This window comes from Erythrolamprus reginae, chromosome 3, assembly GCF_031021105.1.
Source record: "Erythrolamprus reginae isolate rEryReg1 chromosome 3, rEryReg1.hap1, whole genome shotgun sequence".
NCBI lineage: Eukaryota > Metazoa > Chordata > Lepidosauria > Squamata > Dipsadidae > Erythrolamprus > Erythrolamprus reginae.
Window position 1 is genome coordinate 201,142,515 of NC_091952.1, and position 23,996 is coordinate 201,166,510.

The 23,996-nt window shown below is 39.3% G+C and overlaps 1 protein-coding gene across 1 annotated transcript in view; it reads left to right on the forward strand.

Moving 5' to 3' along the window:
* COLEC12 (collectin subfamily member 12) overlaps window positions 1-23,996 on the forward strand; it is a 109,797-nt gene that overhangs the window by 71,721 nt on the left and 14,080 nt on the right. The window contains exons 3-5 of the mRNA XM_070749146.1: window positions 9,344-9,466; window positions 15,410-15,508; window positions 17,150-18,196. Of these exons, the coding sequence (XP_070605247.1) occupies window positions 9,344-9,466; window positions 15,410-15,508; window positions 17,150-18,196 (1,269 nt within the window). The remainder of the gene's footprint in view (window positions 1-9,343; window positions 9,467-15,409; window positions 15,509-17,149; window positions 18,197-23,996) is intronic.

Below are 23,996 nucleotides of genomic sequence, written 5' to 3' on the forward strand. Positions count from 1 at the left end.
ATCGGTTTTTTGCGAAGTAGCGCTGCGGAAGTAAAAACACCATCTGCGCATGCGCAGATGGTGTTTTTACTTCCGCAGCAGCAGCGAGGAGCCGAAGATTGGGGTTTCCCCACCGCCCACGCAGACTCCTCGCTGCCGCTCGCCCGCCCTTCGCCCGCCCACGCCGTTCGCTCGCGCCGCTTCCCAGCTGAGTCCTGAAGCCAATTCGCTTCAGGACTCAGCTGGGAAGCGGCGCGAGCGAACGGCGTGGGCGGGCGAAGGGCGGGTGAGCGGCGGGCGCGCAGGCAGGCGGCGGACAAGCCGTTCGCTCGCGCCGCTCGCTCGCGCCGCTTCCCAGCTGAGTCCTGAAGCCAATTCGCTTCAGGACTCAGCTGGGAAGCCGCACGGCTGTTTTAAAACGTCGCCGCCGGTATGGGGGGCTTCCTAGCAGCCCCCCAAACCCGGGTTGGGGGTCCAGGGGGTGCTGGCAAGCCCCCCATGCCGGCGGCGACGTTTTAAAACAGCCGCGCGGCTTCCCAGCTGAGTCCTGAAGCGAACTTCCGCGTTTGGCTTCAGGACTCAGTTGGGAAGCCGCGCGGCTGTTTTAAAACATCGCCGCCGGCATGGGGGGCTTGCCAGCACCCCCCGGACCCCCAACCCGGGTTTGGGGGGCTGCTAGGAAGCCCCCCATGCCGGCGGCGACATTTTAAAACAGCCGCGCGGCTTCCCAACTGAGTCCTGAAGCCAAACGCGGAAGTTCGCTTCAGGACTCAGCTGGGAAGCCGCACGGCTGTTTTAAAACGTCGCCGCCGGCATGGGGGGCTTGCCAGCACCCCCCCGAACCCGGGTGGCCGGGCGAGCAGCGAGCGAAGGGCGGGTGGCCGGGCGAAGGGCGGGCGAGCGGCGAGCGGCGGGCGAGCGGGTGCTGGGGGGGCTTCTCGCCCTCCCACCAGCAAGAGGGGGAAGACCCAGGGAAGCCGCCCAGCAGCTGATCTGCCCGGCGCCATCTACGCATGCGTGGCCATAAAAAAAAAGGCGCACATGCGCAGATGGTGTTTTTACTTCCGGGTTGAAAAATCACGATTTAGCCCGTTCGCAATGATCGGGATCGCAATACCCGGGGGATCACTGTATATTAATAAGAGAGCTATGTGCAGCTGTCTAAAAGACTAAAATTGAAAAGATGACTAGTCTAGATGGATTGCTGGATTTTACTATAAATGTTTTGAAGATGAGCTTTAAAAACCTTTACAACCAATGATGAATATTGTTTTGAAGAATAGAGAGACTCCTGATAACATATCATTAATGCTAAAGCGGGACAAGATTTTCTTTTAACAAGATACCATCGACCCATATTATTATTAAATAATGATTGTAAATAGTGTTGGGCAAAGCCGTAAAAGTTCGGGTTCGGCGGGTTCGGACGAACTTGACATCAGAATTCAGGTAGGTTTGCCGAACCCGAACTTGAACCCCAACTCCAACACCTCTAGCCCGGCCGGAGGCGAAGCGCTGGAGGGGGGTGTCAGACTCCATCAAATGGGCGATGGCCGGGAGTCACTGAAAATCCCTGCCCCTAGTTCTCTCTCATTTTGGCGGCTCCCGGCCATCATCCACTTGATGGAACCTGACACCTCCCCCCCAGTGCTTTGCCTCCTGCCAGGAAAGAGGGCTCGGGAGGCAGGTTCTGCTGGGCCGGCTTTTGAGGATCGTGGTGGGCAGTTTCAAGCGGGCGATGGCTGTGAGCCGCCAAAAATCCCTGCCCCTAGTTCTCTCTCATTTTGTCGGCTCCCAGCCATCACCAGCTTGAAGCTGCCCACCAGGATCCTCAAAAGCCGGCCCGGCAGAACCTGCCTCCCCACTTCTCTGGCTTGGCATGAGGCGAAGCGCTGGGGTCAGGCTCTGGGTCTGGAGTCACCCCTCCTGCCCCCCCAAGCCGAGTCGGTGGCCTGACCTTCAGAGCCCTCCCCGCCTCCCGCTCCTGCCCACCGCAGTGTTTGAGCGAATGCCAAACCCTGCAAAGTTCGGCACGGACCCAAACTATGCAAATTCGGTTCACCCAACACTAATTGTAAACTCTTTAGTATGATTTTGGCTGAAATATTTAAAATAATTTTAAGGATTTATTCATGAGGTAGAAATATTTGAATACTTAGAACATAATGAAAAACAAGTTGCATTGATATCCTTATAAAAAGGACATTTGTCAAAGATTTGGTATTGATTTTAGAAGATCCACTAGAGGGAGTTGAAGTATTAATGGAAAATTAAAGGACTTTGGTATTGTAGCAGGTTTAAAGATTAATAATCAGAGGACAAAGTTGTTAACTAAAAATATGAAACTGGTAAAAAAACTAATTTTAAGATTGAGAAAAAAATAAAATATGTTGGTATTATGATGATAAATATTAATTGTAGATTATTTTCCATAGTCTTTCAGTAGAAAATAGAAGCTGGTCAGATCTACAAAGATGTTTTGAGCTGCCACTACATTATGCTTTCATGGTGTATTATAAAGAGGGCTGCTTATAAGCAAGTTTCAAACATTATAGTTATAGAGAAACAAGCACGGGGGTTTTTTTTCATGAAAAAGTGTTTAATTTTATCCCTGCATCTCTCATTACAAGACTAGTTGCAAGGTGTGTTTAAAAAGTCAGGATGACAACTGCAGTGCTGCAATCAAAGGTTTGCCAGTTGTCTCTTTCTGTGTGCTGTGCTCCTTAAAAAGGGACAGAATTTTAATTGTATCATTGTGACATTTGGTCCCATCCTAGGGACTCAGTTAATTCTATTAATGAAGTTTGCTTTTATTGGTATTTTTTTTAAATAAAAAGGCTAATATAGCAAAGCTTACCTTTTAAATTTTTTTCTTTATTTTATTAAATCTTTTTCTATATTTACTGGGAGGATATTGAATTTGCTATTGTTGGGTATTTGGGTCTATTTTCCCTCCCCTCTTTATTGTAGTCTTGCTTATAATTACTTGTTTTTAAGAGTTTACAAGGCAGCAAATAGAAGACAAGATAAGCTTCAGCAATTAAAGAGTCTTAATCCATTTTTGTGGCCAGATATATTCCTGAAAAAATTGCTTGAAAATAAACCAAAAGCACTCTTCCGTTCCTAGTACTTTGTATACAAAAAAGAGTTCTTGCTGGTTCACATGTTTGTATTTATTTTCCATTTTTGCAATCTTCTTTTTCTTGTCATTTAAAATACTGAATTTTGTTGTTAATCACAGTATGACATTGTTCCATTTAATTACATGCCCATGGCTGCTGAAGTGTGTAATTAGGATTTTTAACAATTCATTCTGAATCCCTGAGCCTCCAGTGAGCAAAAACAAAACCATAAACTAAGTGATTGGGTTATAAAGATTATGATCATGCTGGATAATGAGCATTCTTTACCTCTTTATGAAAAAGTTGGTTGGCTAGATTGGAGTTGAAAAAAATATCCTGAAGAAAGCAATGGCAAGCTTCCATACAGTCGCCAAGAAAACTGCTTAGCTGTTTCCTTAGTCATCAGGAGCTGCACTCTGTTAAAGACAATCTTTACTTGTTCTGTGTACATTGCATACAATCAAAAATATTTCCTTTGTTGAAACCCTTTGTTGACAATAATGGAGGCCTTTGTGGATTCTTTATTATTTTTGATGTTAAAGAAGAGATGAAGACATGTAACTGATGATTTCACAATTCTGTGAGAGATATTTCTCTTTTCTTTGAAAGGAAAAATTAAACCAATGATTTCACATATTCATCCATCCATTCTTCCATTCATTTATTCAGTAATTAACTGCCCAATTCCAGTAAGTTTCTACAGCAGTTAAATTTTTGCTAAGGAGCTCTTGGTATTGTGTGGTTTTAGCATAATCTCTACAAAATAGAAAGTCTTCACACTCTAAACCAGGGGTCCCCAAACTTGGCGACTTTAAGACTTGTGGACTTCAAGTCCCAGAATTCTCCAGCCTGGATAAGGCAGGCTGGAGAATTCTGGGAGTTGAAGTCCACAACTCTTAAGTTTGAAGACCTCTGCTCTAAACCATGAGTCCTCAAACTGCAGCCCGTGAGCCACATGTGGCTTGCCAAAGTCATTAATCCTGTCTGCAGAGGACCATGAAGCTGTCCTGCCCACATCACCTCACCCACCTTTCAGCCAGGCACAGGACTACCTTCACAAGCCCCACAATTTTAACCTGCAGAGAAGTTCTGGAGATGGGGAAGGTGAAAAACAAGGTGCATAGACAAACCAGGAGGCCAAAAAAATGGCAAAAACACCCTGTCTTTCTCTCAGATTTTCAAATAATATATGACTTCACATTTCATGATGATGATCTCATTTGAAAGTTCCTCTGTCTACCACATCACAGCTCAGTATTATTGTGAATGCTTTTAAGTGAAATCTTCTACCTTTTCTATCTTTGAATGGAGCCTCTAATTTGGAAAATTACAACAGGTGCAGGAGGGAGTGGATTAGTTTAAAAATTAAGGGTGCAAGGTATTTAGGGGGTTTTAAGAGTTCGTCAGAATAATGTCTTTAAAAATACCTTAGATGTGCAGTAGAAGTATTATTCCAAAATTGTTTCAAAGATAAATATTGAATTTATTGCAGCATAAAATTTAATTCTTAGCAGAAGTTATCAGCTTTTTAGGTAATTATTATCTCAGAGGATCTCATACAACACAAAAATATTGTAATTTTTGATCACTTTCTGGCCAATATACAGATTTTCAGCCATTTTATTTTAGTGTTCATGGCTGACACCTAGTGGTGTCATTTGTCCTTAAATCCCTGTTTTTTGCATGTCCAAAATTAGGAAAATACCCTAATGTATTTATTTTATAATAATAAAGTATTCTTATGGAGTATAGATACTGGCAGAAGGTAGGAGACTGTTTATAGAAACAAAAGGTCTCTGAATCACTTCTGGCTAACCAATTAAAAGAATTAAGCTGTTCAAACCTTTCTCTGGAAAAAATAAAACGTTGAGAGAGCAGGTATAAAGATATTACCATAAGAAAAAGTCTTTACTTACCATTAATTGTTGCTATTTATTATAATGGATTTGATAATCTACATTTTATAAGAAATGTAAGCATAATTTAAAAAGTTTCATATAGTTAAATTGTGATTAGCAGTTCTGTACTGTACACCTACAGCTTTCCAATAAAGGAGAAAAAGATATTTTACTTTGGGGAAGAAATAATAGATAAGAGATAATGGAACAGTTTCATTAATGACATATGATATCCTTCTGAGATTTAACTGATATATCACTGCCAAGTAAAGGACAATGTTTATTGCAGTTTTATAGTTTATTTTTAAATATATGTGAGTAATTTGCTTGTCATTACCTTTTCCAACCTTGATAAAGGAAAGGCAAGACTGACTTCTTAGATTTCGGTCTTACCTGGAAAAGAGATTGGACTATTAATAATAATTAATAATAATTTAATAGATTTGTATGCCACCCCTCTCCGAAGACTCGGGGCAGCTCACAGCAACAGTAAACAATTTGATACAAATCCAGTAATTAAAAACTGAAGCTAAAACCCACTATTATTTAAAAACAGTCAATACTACTCAATCATACCACACATAAATCTTATTAGTCAACAAGGAAGTGCATCAATACCTCATGCCTGGCAACATAGGTAGGTCTTCAGAGTCTTGCGGAAGGCGAGGAGGGTGGGGGCAGTCCAAATCTCCGGAGGGAGATGATTACAGAGGACCAGGGCCGCCACAGAGAAGGCTCTTCCCCTGGATCCCACCAGACGACATTGTTTAGTCGATGAGATCCAGAGAAGGCCAAATTTGTGGGACCTACTCGGCCACTGGGATTCGTGCAGCAGAAGGCAGTCCCGTAGGTATTCTGGGCCGATGCCATGTAGGGCTTTATAGGTCATTACCAACACTTTGAATTGTGTCCGGAAACTAATTGGCAGCCAGTTCAGGCTGCGGAGTGATGATGAGACTTGGGCATATCTGGGAAGGCCCATGATTGCTCTCGCGGCCACATTCTGCACAATTTGAAGTTTCTGAACACTCTTCAGTGTGTTCTTGCATAGTAGAGTATAACCTCTGGTCATGATCATAATTTGTTCCATAACTTTGGTCGTAATCTGATTTGGTCATGACCTGAATCTAATTTTGGAAATTTGGCGCTTACAAAAAAAAAAGGTGCGGAATGGGAAGTCGGCCAGGTGAAGTAAAAAATTGTGAAATTTGGGGTCACAACCCGATTTGGTCATGGTCAGCGTTCATGACCAGAGGTTGTACTGTATCTGGAAGCTTCAACTGATGCAGAATGCAGTGGCAAATGCAGTTATGTGTACCTCCAGAACAGCACATGTCAGACATTTTCTACAAAAGCTGCACTGGCTGCCAATTGGCTTCTGGTCCAATTCAAAGTACTGATTTTTAACCTTTAAAGCCTTTTATAGCATGGGACCAGGATCTGATGGATCATATCTCCCTGATTACGTCAACCCATTCCATTAGATCTATCAAGATCTCTGTGTAACATCTTTAATAACACACACATACCCCAAGAAATCAGATTAATTCCATCCCTGTTCACTACGCACTGTTTTATGTTGTGTGATTTTACTGGTGACATTTTATAGGCTCCCCTAATATGAGTAACACATGAGTCTGACATATCTCCCCATTTGTATACTTTAATTTTTAATTATATTTTAATGTTTAATAATGATTGCCAATTTTTATAATGAACATTGTTGTTATTATTATACTTATGTTGTTTTATTTCATTGTTGTGTACTGCCACAAGTAACTTTTAGTAAGATAAGATTGGTGACTATATGGGTCCCATTTCAAAAGTAATTTTACTTCAATTTTTATTTTATGGGAAACAGGAACAAGATAATAAAGAAATACCTTGATGGAAAACTAAGTATTTATTCAATGGGGGGGGGGGGAGAAACATAAGATTACATTCAAAGATGCAAATAAAGGCTCTTGGAATTACTGATACGTCTTACTTTTTTTTTTTTAAGGCTAAAATATTTGTTTTCATTCCTCGGTAGTAAAATTGTTTATGTGCAGTCTTCCCTCCCCTCAAAAAATCTGCAGATGGAGAGACCCTCATTTGAGAACAAAGTCCCCAGTCATTGGAATGTAATCCAAGAAAAAACAAATATTACAAAGGCTAGTAACAGGAGGATGTCTTTCGAGATTGTTTTTTTGTGACCATCTTGGCTCCTGGAGAACAGGGGTCTCCCAAAACATGTGTATCAGTTGGATACACCCTTTGTACTAAAGTTCGGTCTGTTTAGCCAGATGTCTTCCCAACAGGGACAAAGAAAAAACAGATCTTGCATTATAATAAGCCCGGAAACTGAAAAGTGTGTCTAAGTGAAAGAAGGCTCATTCTATCTCATCTGATATTTATTAAGGGTTGCTTAAGTCAGCAGGAAGAAATGTGTAGCATCCGGAAATAACCCGGAAACTCTGGTATGTCCAACTGGTGACAAAGGATTGGAAGCAGCCCATCAATTAAAGCTGGGTGCTCAGATTACATAAGGAAGGACCCAAACCAAAGCAATATGAACAGATAAAAGTCAAATTAAGGTTTAACTTGGTTTTGCATAATTTAGAATATGATCACTTCAAGAGTTATATAGAATAGTCTTACAAACCTTTAATGAATCCTGGGAAATTCACTGTACAGCTTTTCTCTCCTAACCAAAGCAGTCAGGGACTAAAGCCCTCCCCAGTTTCACTTACATTCCATTCATTTTATTTACATTTGCAGGGATGATTCCATATTTATTATTTATTTATTCATTTGTCCAATACACAAATACATAGGAAGAAAAATAGACATGTGATAATATAAAAGAGGGTGAAAGTGAACTTAGAGGAGAGGATATATGAAAGGAAGAGAGTATATAAGATAGGAGAAAGAAAGGAAAGACAATTGGACAGGGGACGAAAGGCACACCAGTGCACTTATATACTCCCCTTACTGGCCTCTTAGGAACCTGGGGAGGTCAATCGTGGAGAGTCTAAGGGAGAAGTGTTGGGGGTTAGGGGTTGACACAATTGAGTCCGGTAAAGAGTTCCACGCTTCAATAAGTCTATTGTTGAAATCATATTTTTTACAGTCAAGTTTGAAGCGGTTCGTATTAAGTTTGAATCTGTTGCGTGCTCTTGTGTTATTGCGGTTGAAGCTGAAGTAATCATTGACCGGTAGGACGTTGTAGCATATGATCTTGTGGGCAATACTCAAATTGTGTTTTAGGCGCCATAGTTCTAGGCTTTCTAGGCCCAGGATTGTTAGTCTATTTTCGTAGGATATTCTGTTTCGAGAGGAGGAGTGAAGGGCTCTTCTGCTGAAATATCTTTGGACATTTTCAAGGGTGTTGATGTCTGAGATGTGGTATGGGTTCCAGACAGATGAGCAGTAGTCTAGTATAGGTCTGGCAAAAGTTTTGTAGGCTCTTGTGAGTAGTGTGAGATTGCCTGAGCAGAAGCTGCGTATGATCAGGTTATTGAGATATTTCATTTTAATAGGAGCAAACAGAAGTAACAACGACAAAAATGAGACAATATGTGACAGTAAGAAGGACAAATAAATTGCAACAGGGCACTAAGTGTCATCCTTACAGTTACAAGTATCCTTCTTAGAGTTGTCTCATATTTTTCTTGTTACTTTTGTTTGCTCCTAGTTTGGCCAAATTAGCATATATTCAATTTCTAGAGTCCAATACTAGCTTTTTTGGTTGGTTGATTCTGTATTTATTTTAACAGTAAGGTAAATAGTTAACTTATAGTTCAAATGTTTTAAGTAGAACAGAAACTTTTCTGAAAAGCACAATTCTAGGTAAAACCCATGCATGTTTCTTATTTCTAGTTGTTTGAATCAAACCTCTTATTCATAAGATTAAAAAATGTTTGAGAACTTGAATATTTTAAAAATAGTATAAACGATAGTAATTTTTGAAGGTGAAGAAATAACTTTTGGTAATGTGACCAAATACTGTATGTGTCATTCAGGGATTTTGGTATGAACTCACACATGGACCATATCTGAGGAAGATGGATAGTCTAGAAAAATAAAATATAAATAAAATTATGTGTATGCAGTATATACATTGGACATTATATATGAATAACTATCTCTGACTATCAATAAATAGATTAACTGGTTAAACTCACATTGAATATAATGCATGACTGCTTCTTATCAAACAAATAAATTAACTGATTATGGGTTATCAGTAAAAAGTATTCAGTTTTAGCCTTATGCAGACTTGCAAATAAACATCTTCATCTTAACTAATTACATAATCATTAAATATAAAGAGGAATCTAAATTCTTCATTTTATTTTGTAGGTATTCAAGAAGGAACACAATGCACCAAGTGTAAAAGTAACTGGGCACTGAAATTTTCTATCATACTTTTATATATATTATGTGCCTTGCTAGCAATAACAGTAGCAGTCTTGGGATACAAAGGTAAGTTCTATATCTATAAAAGTAGCTGTGTACTGTACTGAATTTAAAAAAACTGATCACGAAAAAGTAATTCATTAATTAAATCAGTGTGATTTCAGAATATATCACAGTTAAAAGCAAATTGTAACCATTATTTTCCATGCTAGCCACTCAGTTAATTCGTCATCCTAAATAATTACTGTAAGATTATCTATCTCAGATTATTAAATTATAAAAATGTAAGCAATTCTTAAAGTTTAGGAGAAACAAGGATAGTTGCTCTTTGCTATTAGTCTATTTTATACATCAGTCTTTCGTAACCTTATTGTATTTAGAAAACTGTATGTAACAGAAGTCCAGTATTTCAGTTAAATTTCATTGACTGTACTTCAAAGATAGCTTATTCATTGATTCCAGTTCAAGGACTGGATGGATACACACACAACTACATGGATAATATTTAAACATCAATAGTAATGGGAAATCTGAATGTGTCTGCATATGCTATGTACCTGTTGAAATGCAGGTAAAGTACATGTTACCTTTCTTTATTACAGATTCCAGTTTGAAAAATATATAAAAAACCAAGGTTTCCATGCTGATCAAAATGCCAATACTGCAAATGCACTTCATATTACACATGGTCCTAAATTTAACAATTATTTGTTTAGCAACTCCTTGAAATGACACTGAAAAAAGTGATTTATGACAGGCCCTGGTACCGTGTTTCCCCGAAAGTAAGACAGTGTCTTACTTTCTTTTTACCCCCAAAAGCCCCACTACGTCTTACTTTCGGGGTATGTCTTACATTGGAAAAAAATTGAAAGGGTCGCGTTCCCGAAGGCATCTCCCCAGAGTCCAGAAGGGCAGCCGCGGGACAGGAGCCTCGTGAGCCCTTTTCCAAGTTCAACCTCAGGGCTCCAAGCGGCGTGCACGCGTGGAGCCACAGACGCGTGTCGAGGAAGCGTGTGTCTGGAGGGGATGAGCCGCTCTGCACAGTTGGGCAGCCCCACCTGCCTGCCGGAAAGGAGGCGGGCAAAGGAGGGCGCAGCTCTGGCTGCTTGCCTTGGAGCTGGTCGACCTCGCTGGCTGCTTGCAGCCGAGCCTCGGCAGGACTCGGTTGCTGGGACGAGCGCCTTTGCTGCAAGCCGCCGCCCGCTCGGCTCACTTCGGACCAGCACCGTCCTTTGCTTTGCCAAGCCGGGGAAGAGGCGGTGGCGCCGCGGCGAGGCGAAGGCGAGGGGCGCGTGGGGAGCTTGGAAGCAACGTCATCGGGCTCCCCCCCCCAGCAATACCCCCGTGTTTCCCCGAAAGTAAGACATATGTCTTACTTTCGGGGTACGGCTTATATTAGCCGACCCCCCTGAAACCCCCGATACGTCTTACAATCGGGGGTGTCTTACTATCGGGGAAACAGGGTATTTATTACTGTTGTAGTATATCCACAGTCACGTGATCAAAATTTGGTGTTTGGAACAGGCATGTATTTGCAATGGTTGCAAAGTTTCTCTGTGTGTGTGTGTGTGCATTGGTAAGCTGCTTCTGAAATGGCTTGTGCGCAGCTACGCGGCTCTGGAGCACGAGTGCGGGATCAAGCGCAATTTTGCAGGTAGAAAAATTTCACAAAGGGACAGGTGTGTGGGCGTGTTTCACCGAGGTTTTTCGCATGAGATTTGGTTTCCTGTGCATGTACAGAAGCTGAATCTTGTGCCAGCGCATGCGTGCACCCCCGCCGGACGTTTGCACCCCCACACTGGTCACCAGAAGTGCACTAATAGCGACGGGCAGCCCTTTCCTGATCATAAGTTGAGGACTATATGTATTAGCAAGGGCTGCGTCATGATATGTGTACAATTAAGGCTGATAAACCTTATCTATCTTAGTAAAAATCATTATGTAAAATCCTAAACTGACTAAAGCCAAAATAGATGGTTTAAAAGGAAAATAAATATATTGTATAATATGAATCTAAGTAAGAGAAAGGTAGTAGATGTAATAGATCTGACCGAAGGAGGTTTGAGCTTATAAAGTTCATTATAATTACAAGAATAATTGAATGAGCTAGAATCAATATCAGAAAGTATGCAATGGCAATATGAAAATGGTTATGGGAAAGTAAAAATCATATATTGATCGTAGTTACATGTCAATGCTTCAGTAAATGATAATAAATAAGATGTTTAAAAAGAGAGGGATTACTTCTGGAAAAAGTGCATATTGTTATAAATGAATATGATTCAGGAAAAAAATATTCTGCTAGTTGACGTGAATTGGGACAACAAGATAAGTGAGTACAGAATGTGTGCTAAATACAGATGCATCATGCACTAGATATGAAAGGGGAAGGGTGTGAAAGAAGAATGTTGAGTAACACAATGAAAGAGTTGCAGAGTTAAAATATGTACAAACAATGAATGGATCAAGGGGAAAGGAAAGGCCAAAGAAGTATGAAGTTAATGAAGTCTTGAAAAAGTGGGAGGTTAAAAGTTTAAGAACAAAAAAGGAAATGTAGGAAGCAACTTATAGGAAATATAGAAAGGTATAGAGAATATGTTGGTATTAAGATATTTTCCCCAATGTTTCCTTTTGTTTTTCTTATTTTATGCCATTAGTTTTCTTTGGCTTATTATTCCTTGCCCCTTTTCTTCATTTTGCAATAATTTAACTGAAATGTAATAATGTGACAGATATCCATGTACAAAAAAAATCACAAGATCTTCATTTCCTTCTCATTTTGTACCCACGTCATGACCGGCGCCAGTGTCATGTTGCCTTGCCAGAAAGCAATTCTTCTTAATCCTTCTTAATTGAATGTCTTATCCATAAAATGGATAATTATTTGGCTACAGTGTTAAATGCCTTGTCCATAAATGGATAAGACATTCAACACTGTAGCCAAATAATTATGTAAATTATTCTTGTGCAAGATTATTTTAATTCTTGTAGTTTATCTGAAGCCTTTATGAGCTATGGTTAGTGGCGCAATGGACTTGATTTAATATTAAATGCCATTAGAATCTGGCATAAAATATTTGTGAAAGGGTGAAAAAGGTATTTTAACTTTCAAAAGCACTATTTCAGTATGATATGATATTGTGTGCTCTCAAATTTCTTAGCCTATTTTGTTAAAAAAATAATAATCCTCTTTCTCCAGTAGTTAGTTTCTGTTTAATATCTGGCTTCTACCCTGGATTGATTGTATATTTGTTATATTGTTTGGTAGTGCTTGACTTACGCCTATAACTGAGCCCAGCAATTATGGTCATAATTTGTGATGGTCATAAAACACATGACTGATCCACCTTTTTTATTTTGGCAAGGTCATTAAAACAAACATGGCAGTCACAAAATGAACATGGCTATCCTAAATCAAACATAATGGTCATAAAGTTAAGACCATGATCGATAAGCAAACATAATGTTTGGTTATGGGGAGTTTCTTTTGTCACAAGCTGGAGGTAAATGCCAATTTCCAGCAAAAACATTGTTAATGGCACATTACTGGGGTATCCTTTAAACATCTGAATTGCAGCTAGTTTCTTAGCACTCAAAATGTGGCCACAAGACCAGTGTTCCCTCTAATTTTTTGGGGGGGTGGGCGGAAAAGTATAGTGTCTGAGCGGCAGTCCCTTCAGGACTGGGCGGCACAAAAATAATAAATAAATAAATAAACAAAAAAACAAATAAACAAATAAATAAAAAACCCACCCTGTTATGCCTCAGAGAATTTCAAAATAAAATACTGTACAGTACTGTGTGTCTATAACAGTGAGCTCATAATAGGGCAACTCTATCAATATCAAAATGCCACTTAAATAGTTGAGCTAGTTTCAAATTAGATTTTGATTTTCTTTCTCTCTTCCTTACTCCCATTCTTTTTCTTTCTCTTTTCCTTCCTCTCTTTTTTCTATCTGTTTCTCTCTCTTCCTCTCTTCCTCTCTCTCTCCTTCCCTCTCGGCTTCTGGGCAGGTTTGGAAAACTCTGATGATGATTTTTAAGTGAGCGATTGCTCACTGCTCAGCTTAGAGGGAACTATGCACAAGACTATGAGAGATGGTGCTGGCCACCAGAATTTCAAAACCAACCCATAAGTACATTTTGAGTGAGTGGGAAGAGGTCCAACATAATTTAGAACAGTCACTAAAAGACCAGTAATAAATCAAAAACTACAATATTGCCAAATTCTGTCTTATTAAATAAAAACAAAAAACCCTAATATATTCAATGAGGTTTTAAGTGTTCCTAAGAGATAGCTTTACAGTCATCTCATTGAGGTTTTTTTTGCCTTTTTCTCTCACTTCTTCATCCAAATGCAGTTGTTTAGGTTTTTTTTAATTCAACCACTTTGTATTGTATACTTTCATGATTCAAAAAAATTAACTGTGACTTATTTGGAGAATGCCGGCCTATATATTTAATGAATGAATTTAATTAATTAAAGTCGGGGGCAGATTCGCTTAGTGGCCATGTTACTGACTTCACAACTTCAGTGATTAACTTAACGACTGTGGCAAGGAATGTCATAAAGTAGGGCAAAATTCATTTAATAACTGTTCTGTCGAGCTCTCTGGTAGAATCCTCCCAAAAATGCACAGATACAATTTTAGACACACGCACATTTGAAAATTCAAAAGAATGTTCTTTATAATGAAAATTCACTTAAACTAAGCCCTCTTTTGGTATAGCAAAGAGCACTCGTCTCCAAACAAACTGGTAATTTGTACAAGTCCCTTATCAGTTCTGTGATACTTAGCTTGCAGCTGTGAGGCAATTCATAGTCCTTCTTCTTTCACAAAGTGAAACACACTTTGCCCTGGTTTAGTTTCAAAGAGGGGAAAAATCAGCACACAAAAGGTAAAAGTCAGTAAAGCAGTCACGAAACACAATGATCAGATAATCCTCCACAATGGCCAAACCCACAGGCTGCTATTTATAGCAGCCTCACTAATTACCACAGCCCCACCCAACCACAGGTGGCCTCATTTTCTTTGATAATAATCTCTCAGTTGTTGTTGCCTGTGCATCGCTCTCTGCATGCGTGGCTGTATCATTAACTCTTGTTCTGAATCCAAGGAGAGCTAGATAATTGATCTCCTTCTGAGCTGTATGCCACACTCTCCTCCTCCCTGTCACTCATGTCTTCTTGGTCAGAGGAGTCTTCATCATCAGATTCCACCAGGGGCAAAACAGGCCTGCAGCATATGGATGTCTCCCCCACATCCACAGTCCTTGGGGCAGGAGCTGGGCCAGAGCTAATCACAACAATGTCTCGCTTAGCAACAGAAATGTTGGGCTCATTTGTGGCCATAAGTCAAGGACTATATGCATTGCCTTCCATAACAGAATTTGAAGGCTTTCCCTATACATTAAGTATTCAAGAGTTTTCTATCAGTTCCATTTTTAAGAGATTCGGTGAAAGTATATAAAATAAAGGTGCCCCTTGTCATATCGGTGGTATGAGTAAACCTATAATGACATCCTACCTAGATCAAATTTTATGGATTTTCTCTTTGTGTATCTCACTAAAATTATTAATAAGCATATATTTCTACAGGCTTTTGTGTGTATCCTGGTTTTACTGTTTATTTTAATCTAGCATAATTGCCTTTTGCTATTGCTTGATTTGTTTCTAGTTCTGTTTTTTGGTTTATTTTAAACATTTTTATTGCCCATTCTATATTGTTTTATTTTGTTGCATGCTATTTTGCTAGCATCATTTTAAAAAACAGGACATAACAAATGTATATTGTTATTGCTAATATTGTTATTAGTATTAACAATCTCATTATAGTTATTTTTATGTACTGGTACCCATGGGATGATTACTCTGGTTTCTTTAGGCATAATTAACATATAATTGGGAATGGAGAACCTGAATTTTCACACCATAGATTATTGGATTCAATCTTTCAATCCTTTATCAGTATTGATCACTGCTAAGAAATTTTCTTTTTTCTTTTCTAGTTGTAGAAAAAATGGACAATGTTTCTGGTGACATGGAAGATTCACGCCAACGATGCAGTGAAAAGCTTTTAGAAGTAAAGAGTGATTTAAAGAAACTGGGTAATTAATATGAATGAACTCGTTAATTAAATTGTGAAATTATTATGCCTTTGTCATAGTAGTCATCAATATAACCAGTAATAATTTGTTTACAGTAGTTGGTAATAGATTATTTAAAATATTAGTTTAATTTGATAACAGTTCAAATTCTGAATCCCAATCTTTATACAGTGCCATACTGAATAAATGAATATACGAATTATGCATTTACTTACTACGAAACCAACTAGAGTATGTGTTAAGTCTATTAAAGCTAAGATGAATCTTTTGGGTAATTGGGATATTGGCAAGCACAGTTTTTACCCTTCTGAAATCAACAACTGGACCAGAGGTGGTATTCAGCATGTTCTGACCAGTTCTGGAAAAACAGTGTTCTGTCAGGCTCTCTGGTAGACTCCTCCCAAAAATTCACAGGTACAAATTTCAGACACACACACGTTTGAAAATTCAAAACAATGTTCTTTATAATGAAAATTCACTTAACCTAAGCCCTCTTTTGGTATAGCAAAGAGCACTTGTCCCCAAACAAACTGGTAATTTGTACAAGTCCCTTATCAGTTCTGAGATACTTAGCTTGCAGCTGTGAGGCAATTCACAGTCCTTCTTCTTTCACAAAGTGAAACACACTTTGCTCTGGTTTAGTTTCAAAGCGGGGAAAAATCAGCACACAAAGGTCAAAGTCAGCAAGGCAGGCACGAAACACAACGATCAGATAATCCTCCACAGGCTGCTATTTATAGCAGCCTCACTAATTACCACAGCCCCACCCAACCACAGGTGGCCTCATTTTCTTTGATAATAATCTCTCAGTTGTTGCTACCTATGCATCGCTCTCCGCATGCGTGGCTGTATCATTAACTCTTGTTCTGAATCCAAGGAGGAGCTAGATAATTGATCTCATTCTGAGCTGTCTGCCACACTCTCCTCCACCCTGTCACTCATGTCTTCTTGGTCAGAGGAGCCTTCATCAGCAGATTCCACCGGGGGGGGGGCAAAACAGGTGTGCAGCATGTGGATGTCTCCCCCACATCCACAGTCCTTGGGGCAGGAGCTGGGCCAGAGCTAACCACAACAAACAGCAGTGCAAATTTTGGGTAGTTCAGAGAACCGGTAAATACCACCTCTGACTGATGCTGCTGCCATCTATTCTCTGTCTCCCAAATCCCAGCTAATCGGGAGGAAATGGGGATTTTGCAATAATGAAGATTTTACAGTATCCTTCCCCTGTCATGTCCACCAAGCCATGCCCACCAAGTCATGCCACACCCAACAAGCCACGCCACAGAACTGGTAGTAAAACAATTTAATCTCACCACTGACACGGGACAGATTCTTCTTGTCTGAGACCATGGTGATCTTCAGAGAGTATCAGACTATACTGATCTAGGTTTACTCGTGGTTTCTCAATAAAAGTGGATTCATATGCTTTTTTGTATGCCTTTAACTTTCTATGTTTCAGTGGCCCTTCCACCAGCCTTGTAAATAGAAATTAGTTTGTATTAATTCAGAATTGCCCAATGCAAACTGATGTTGTTTATGTATTGGCTTATCCTCCTGTTTGTATAGTGAAGTAAACTCTGTTAAACTGTTCTTCTGCTCAGTAACAAATGTGAATGTTTATCATTTTCCTGCTTCTTTCAGATTATCAAGCGGAAGAGAAAGCCATGACCACAAACACAGAGCTTTCAAGTTTCAAAGCTGATATCGTATCCCTCCGCCAGCAACTTCATGAGATTTCAGAGAAAACCACAAAGAACAAAGATACATTGGAAAAATTGCAAGAATCTGGTAGCATGTTAAACGACAGGCAAAATCAGATGAATGGTGTTTTGGACAGCAACTCTTTCACGATCAACAATATTAACAAAACCCTTCAAACTTACAATGGCTACATCAGTGACCTACAACAAGACACAAATAACATTCAAACAAGCTTGCAAAGCCAAATGCAGTCACATAATGTTGTCACAATGAATCTAAATAATCTTAACCAGACACAGGTTCAGCAAAGAAATCTTATCAGTGCTTTGCAGAGGTCGGTGGACGATACAAGTCAGGCCATCCAAAGAATCAAAAATGACTTTCAAAGCCTGCAACAGGTTGCCCTTCAAGCACGGAAAGATACTGATTGGCTTAAAGAGAAAGTGCAGCTTTTACAAGTATTAGCAGCTAACAATTCAGTTATGACCAAAGCTAATAATGATACACTTGAGGATGTGAGCAGTCAGTTAAACTCATTCAGTGGACAGATGGAGAATATCACTACTATTGCTCAAGGCAATGAACAAAGTTTGAAAGATCTCCAAGAACACTTTAAAGATTACGCAAACAGAACATCTGCCAAGTTTAACCAGCAAGAAGACCAATTTCATAGCTTTGAGACAGATATTGTTAACATTATTAGTAATATTAGCTACACTGCACATCATTTACGGACACTAACCAGTAATCTCAATGATGCCAGGACAACGTGCTCAGAAACTCTTAGTAAACATACGGACGAGATGACTTTTATGAACGACACATTAACTAATGTCCGTTTTGATGCTACTGCTTTGAGGATGCAGCAAGATGTGATGCGGACACGGTTAGATATTGAAGTAGCCAATTTATCGGTAATAATGGAAGAAATGAAGCTGGTAGATTCTAAACATGGCCAGCTGATTAAAAATTTCACAATACTGCAAGGTAAGAAATATATATATATATTAATATATTGAGCTGCCCCGAGTCTTTGGAGAAGAGTGGCATACAAATATCATTATCATAATCATAATGGATTACTTTTCCAAAAGAGATATTGGTATTCATTTTCAAATTGTCTAGGATACTTGAGATTACCAGTTCCATGTAGATTTCAGATGCATTGTAGGAAAATAAATATGATGGCTACATGACTCCACTTCTGAGCTGTCTGTAAAGTTGGTGGGAAAGGGAATAGAAGGGTAAGAAGAAACAGTTGGTCAGCTTTTCCGATTTATTTGAGTTATTGTTTTCTCATATATTATATAAAGAAACACATATACCATATTTTTCAGATTATAAGACCCATCAGAGTATAAGACGCACCTAGATTTTAGAGGTGGAAACCAAGGAAAAAAGTATTCTGAACCAAATGGTATAATAATATATTATTTAATAAAATACCAGTGTAGCAGAATACTTTTCACAACAATGTACACTTTTTACAAACTTGACAGCTTTAAGACTTGTGGATTTCAACTCTCAAAATTCCTCCACCAGTCATGCTTCCTCAGGAATGGGAATTGAAGTCCACAAGTCTTAAACTTGCCAAGTTTGAAAACCTTTGCATCCCTAACCACTAACCCAAGGGTCTTCAGGTGTGCCAGTTTTAAGACTAGTGGATGTCAACTCCCAGAATTCCTCCTCCAGTCAGGCTAGCTCAGGAATAGGAGTTGAAGTCCAGAAGTCTTAAACTTGCCAGTTTTAAGACTAGTGGACTATAACTCCCAGAATTCCTCCTCCAGTCATGCTAGATGGGATCATTAGAAGGCGAAAACAGCTCATTATTTGCAAAAAATGGATTGCTTTTCGCATGATTTTTGTGAACCACAAAATTTTCCTTTTTGAAAATGATAATATGTTTACAAATATTCTGCTATCTGTTTTGGTATTCTTATGGACTTAAACATTGCAATAATACTGTTAAACTTCCTGTTATAATGGTAGGATAATAGAATAGAATAGAATAGAATTTTTATTGGCCAAGTGTGATTGGACACACAAGGAATTTGTCTTGGTGCATATGCTCTCAACGTACATAAAATAAAATATACATTTGTCAAGAATCATGTGATACAACACTTAATGATTGTCATAGGGGTCAAATAAGCAATGAAGAAGCAATATTAATAAAAATCTTCGGATATAAGCAACAAGTTACAGTCATACAGTCAACATGGGAGGAAAAGGGTGATAGGAATGATGAGAAAAACTAGTAGAATAGAAGTGCAGATTTAGTAGAAAGTCTGACAGTTTTGAGGGAATTATTTGTTTAGTAGAGTGATGGCGTTCGGGAAAAAACTGTTCTTGTGTCTAGTTGTCTTGGTGTGCAGTAAACTCATTGGGATTGAAGCAGTGTTTGCCAATCTGGAAAGTTTCCTTTAAGCCAAAATAAGTAAAAACATAAAAGTAATTAAATAAGGAGAGGAAACAAACTAGCCTAAATGTTATTTTGTCCTCAAAGAGGTTGCTGCAATCTTGGACTCTAAGAAACACTGAAAATGCTGAGTTTCTCAATATGTCTATAGAGATTCTCAGTCACCCAGGTCATAGTTTTCCTAAGGTTTTCAAGAGGCAACTAGACTTTCTGGTTTTTCTTTGAAGACATTTTTGCTCCTCATCCAAGCAGCTTCTTCAACTCTGACTGGATGGCAGGGAATGGAAGGATTTTTATTCCTTCCAGACAGCTGGTCATTTGCATTCTTTTTTTTATAGAGTCATTGAGACCACTTAGAGGTTTATCTGTGGTCACCTGAGTAGTTTAAAGGAGTCTGGAGCCTTCTTGGGACTGTTGAAAGGATTGTGTTGTAGACTGGAGATAGGTGATGTTGTATCCCTTCCCACTCAACAGAAAATCCAATTTCCTTTTGAAAAAGCACCTTTGGGAGTTCCTCAAAACTTTCAGTTGAAGACTAGAAATTCTCTAGTCCTCCTTCTCTGCCCTATTTTCCTCGCTTGCATTTTAAATGATTTTGGGGAAATGTGTGACTTAAACTACTGTGGTAATGGTTATCACTTGTTGAGAAACACTGGTGTAGACTACAAGCTATTTGTTGGATAGTTAAACTACAGATTATGTGAAAATGTATTATTAGCGTACTATGGTTATCACTGATTGATTTGGTTATTTTTTTTGCTGTTCTTAATTTCATATTCCTCTATCTGACTCTTCTTTTGGAACTAATTTCCCAAACAAAATGTAATATGAATTTGTATTCTCTAGATGCTAATTTCTAGTAAAGAGAACTATGCTGCATTGTATTAATTTTTATAATATTATTTCGCAAACAATTTTAAAAATTTAAAAATAATCGCAAGGTAAAATTAGTCCATTATGTGTTTAGTTTGATGGGACATTTTGGTTTGCTGATTATGTTGACGTATCTTAGAATCATAGATGAAAAATGTTATTTAGATGATCAGGTCTGTCCAATCCTCAAAGCAGGAATCCAAATTAAAGCATCAATGGCTGATATTTATTTATTTGTTATATATTCATATCTTTTCTATATCTTTGTATATATTTATATCTTTGCCTTTATTTTTGAAGCTCAAGGTATATATTTAGCACTTTTTATTTCATTTTCCACACAACAATATGCTGAATGGTTGTCTTCAAAGAATATGGACTTTACTCAGTCTGGGTAAAATGTATTGGGTTTCCAGAACAATAGAGAATAGTTTAGTATCCTAAATATAATAGAATTCTTTATTGGACAAGTGTGATTAGACACACAAGGAATTTGTCTTGGTGCATATGCTCTCAGTGTACATAAAAGAAAAAGATACATTTGTCAAGAATCATGTGATACAACACTTAATGATTGTCATAGAAGTCAAATAAGCAATGAAGAAGCAATTAACAAATCTTAAGATACAAGCAACAAGTTACAGTCATACAGTCCTAAGTGGGAGGAAAAGGATGATAGGAATGCTGAGACCTCCTCCAGCTCCAGTATGAAGGCATGACCATCATGAAAATGTTTGACAGAGCCAAAATCAACGTCAACCTTCTCATCTTCCTCCTGAACCAGAAATTTTTCAGGAAATATTGTGCTTCGGGCAGCAACAGTTGTGGATTATTGGGGTCCCTGTTGGAAAGAGGCCAAAGAGATACAGTGGTACTTGCTTCACTCCAGGCCTGCTTGAGAGAAACCCAGAAGACCCCCTCGGGGCACCTGATTGGACCCCCTCCCAGGCAGATCCTTGCATGGCAGAAGGTTTCCTAGGCATATAAACATCTTGCATGCAGAACGCTAAGCCAGTATATCAAGGATAGGCTGCTTTTCTAAGTGCAGAGCATTTCACTCGCAGTCCAGCCCTCTTCAAGTACAAACACACTCGCTCTCACACCGGTCATTTAGGCCAGGTAGCTTACAACTAGATTACAATTTTTGTAATATCCAATCTGAAGAGTGCTATCATATTCCCACCCAATCTTTTCTCATCAATGTTCTGCCGGGCTCTCTGTTAGGAGCCTCCCGAAAATTCAAGGGTACAAATTTCAGACACACACACACATTTGAAAATTCAAAACAATGTTCTTTATCCTAAAATTGAAAATAAACTAAGCACTCTTTTTGTATTGCAAAGAGCACTCATCCCAAAACAACGGGGTAGTCTGTACAATTAACCTTAAGCAGTTATTAAGTACTTAGCTAGCAGCTGTGAAGAAACTTCACACCCCTTCTTCCAAGGAAGTGAGACACACACACACACGTTGCTCTGCTTTGTTTTCAAAGGCATGAAAAATCAACAAAGTCCAGAAACCAGCAACACAGGATTCCTGATGAACTGCAATCAGATACTCTTCCACAGCAGCCCTAATTACTGGAGCCCCACCCAAACACAGGTGGCCGCTCTTATCTCCTGTAATATGTCCTTGCTTGGTCTCTTCTACGCATAATTCTGCGCTTGTGTGGATCCAAAACGTCTTCATCCAAATCAATGGAAGATAAGGGAGATTGACTGCCTGGGCTGTGTGCCAACCCCCCCTCTGCCGAGTCACTCCCACCTTCTTCTTCGTCCGAGGAAACTAAACTCTGAATTGACTCTGTCAGCAATAGCACAGGCCTGTGACATGTTGAAGTTTCCCCTGAATCCACCTCCACATTCCCTGGGGCAGGAGCTGGGCCAGACCCACCACAACAATCAAGCCCAAACATTTTTAGCTCCTTCAATTTTTTCTTTTATAATACTTGTTTTCCAATCTCTGATTGTCCATTCATTTGAATCCTTTTGAAAGTGTGGTGCCCAGAACTAGATAAAATACTCTAGTGGGTGTTCTGTCTGGGTCACTCCGGAAGCCAAAACCAACCCAAAAAGAGAAGCCAGACACACTGGTAAAAGGCAAAGGCAGTTTATAAAATTCAAGAAAAACACAGGTAACAGAAAATGTCCTTACAAACAGGAAAACGCTGTATCTTCAGATATATCCACGAAGGCAAAAGTCCATGCAGCAATACAGCATTCTTGCTGCCAAGACGAGGCTGTAGATAGCAGACCTACACCTCCCACGGGTCTTCCAAACTGCTGGGCCACAAGCCAGGAACAGAGACGCCGAGAACAAAGCAGGACACCGTAACTCCAACTGATAACACTCCACATGGCTTCAAGGGCTTGCCTGCCTTTTAAACCCTGCTAAGGAGGACCACACCCAAGCCCAGCTGTTCCTAATTCAGTGCTGATAATACTTCTTTAATTGCTCTTTTCTTTGATCTGAACGTCTCTGTCGCAAGTCAATGACAGCTTGTGCTTCATCACCTAATGACTCCAAGCTACTGGCTGGGGAGAGCCCCCCCCCCCCCGGGGCTCTCATGCTGTTCTCCTTCGTCCCATTCCTGACTTTCCTCTCCCCCGTCCGACTGTTCAGCCCCCTCCTCTTCGCTGTCCTCCTCCTCCGGGCATGGAGCCAGCAGAGACACAGCCGGTCCCTGAGCAGCCTCAGGCTGAACCACAACAGTGGGATTGCCAAAGAAAAGGAAATAATATTTCCCCTGATTTGAAAACTACCCTTTACTTGATGCAGCCTAAAATTGCATTTTCTTATTTGCGTTCATATATTATTGACTCAAAGTAAGAATGTAAAACAATTATTCCAAGTTCTTTTTTCAGTACTGGTAAGCCAGCTATTCCCCATCCCATAGTTCAGCATTTGAATTCTTTTCCTGAATGCTTAATTTCAACTATTTTTCTCTTAAAATGAATTCTATTATTTTCACTCTATATTTTTAACCTATTATTTTGAATCTTATTTTAATCTTCCAGAGAATCCAGCTTCTTAAAAGGACTTTACAGTCCTTATGCTGGCCTCCAACACATAGGAAATGCTTTAATGAAAATTTTCAAACTATTCCATGAGTGGATTTTTTGTCATTGTACTGAAAAGCATACTCAAATGTATGAAGGCTTTATATTGAATCACCAAAGTGTTAAGAGGAAAGTACTTTGGGACAGTCAATATCTCTCAGCCCAACAGGGTTGTCGTTGTGAGAAAATAGGAAGGAGAAGTAGTATTAGAATAGAATAGAATAGAATAGAATAGAATAGAATTTTATTGGCCAAGTGTGATTGGACTCACAAGGAATTTGTCTTGGTGCATATGTTCTCAACGTACATAAAATAAAATATACATTTGTCAGGAATCATGTGGTACAACACTTAATGGTTGTCATAGGGGTCAAATAAGCAATGAAGAAGCAATATTCATAAAAATCTTAGGATATACGCAACAAGTTACAGTCAT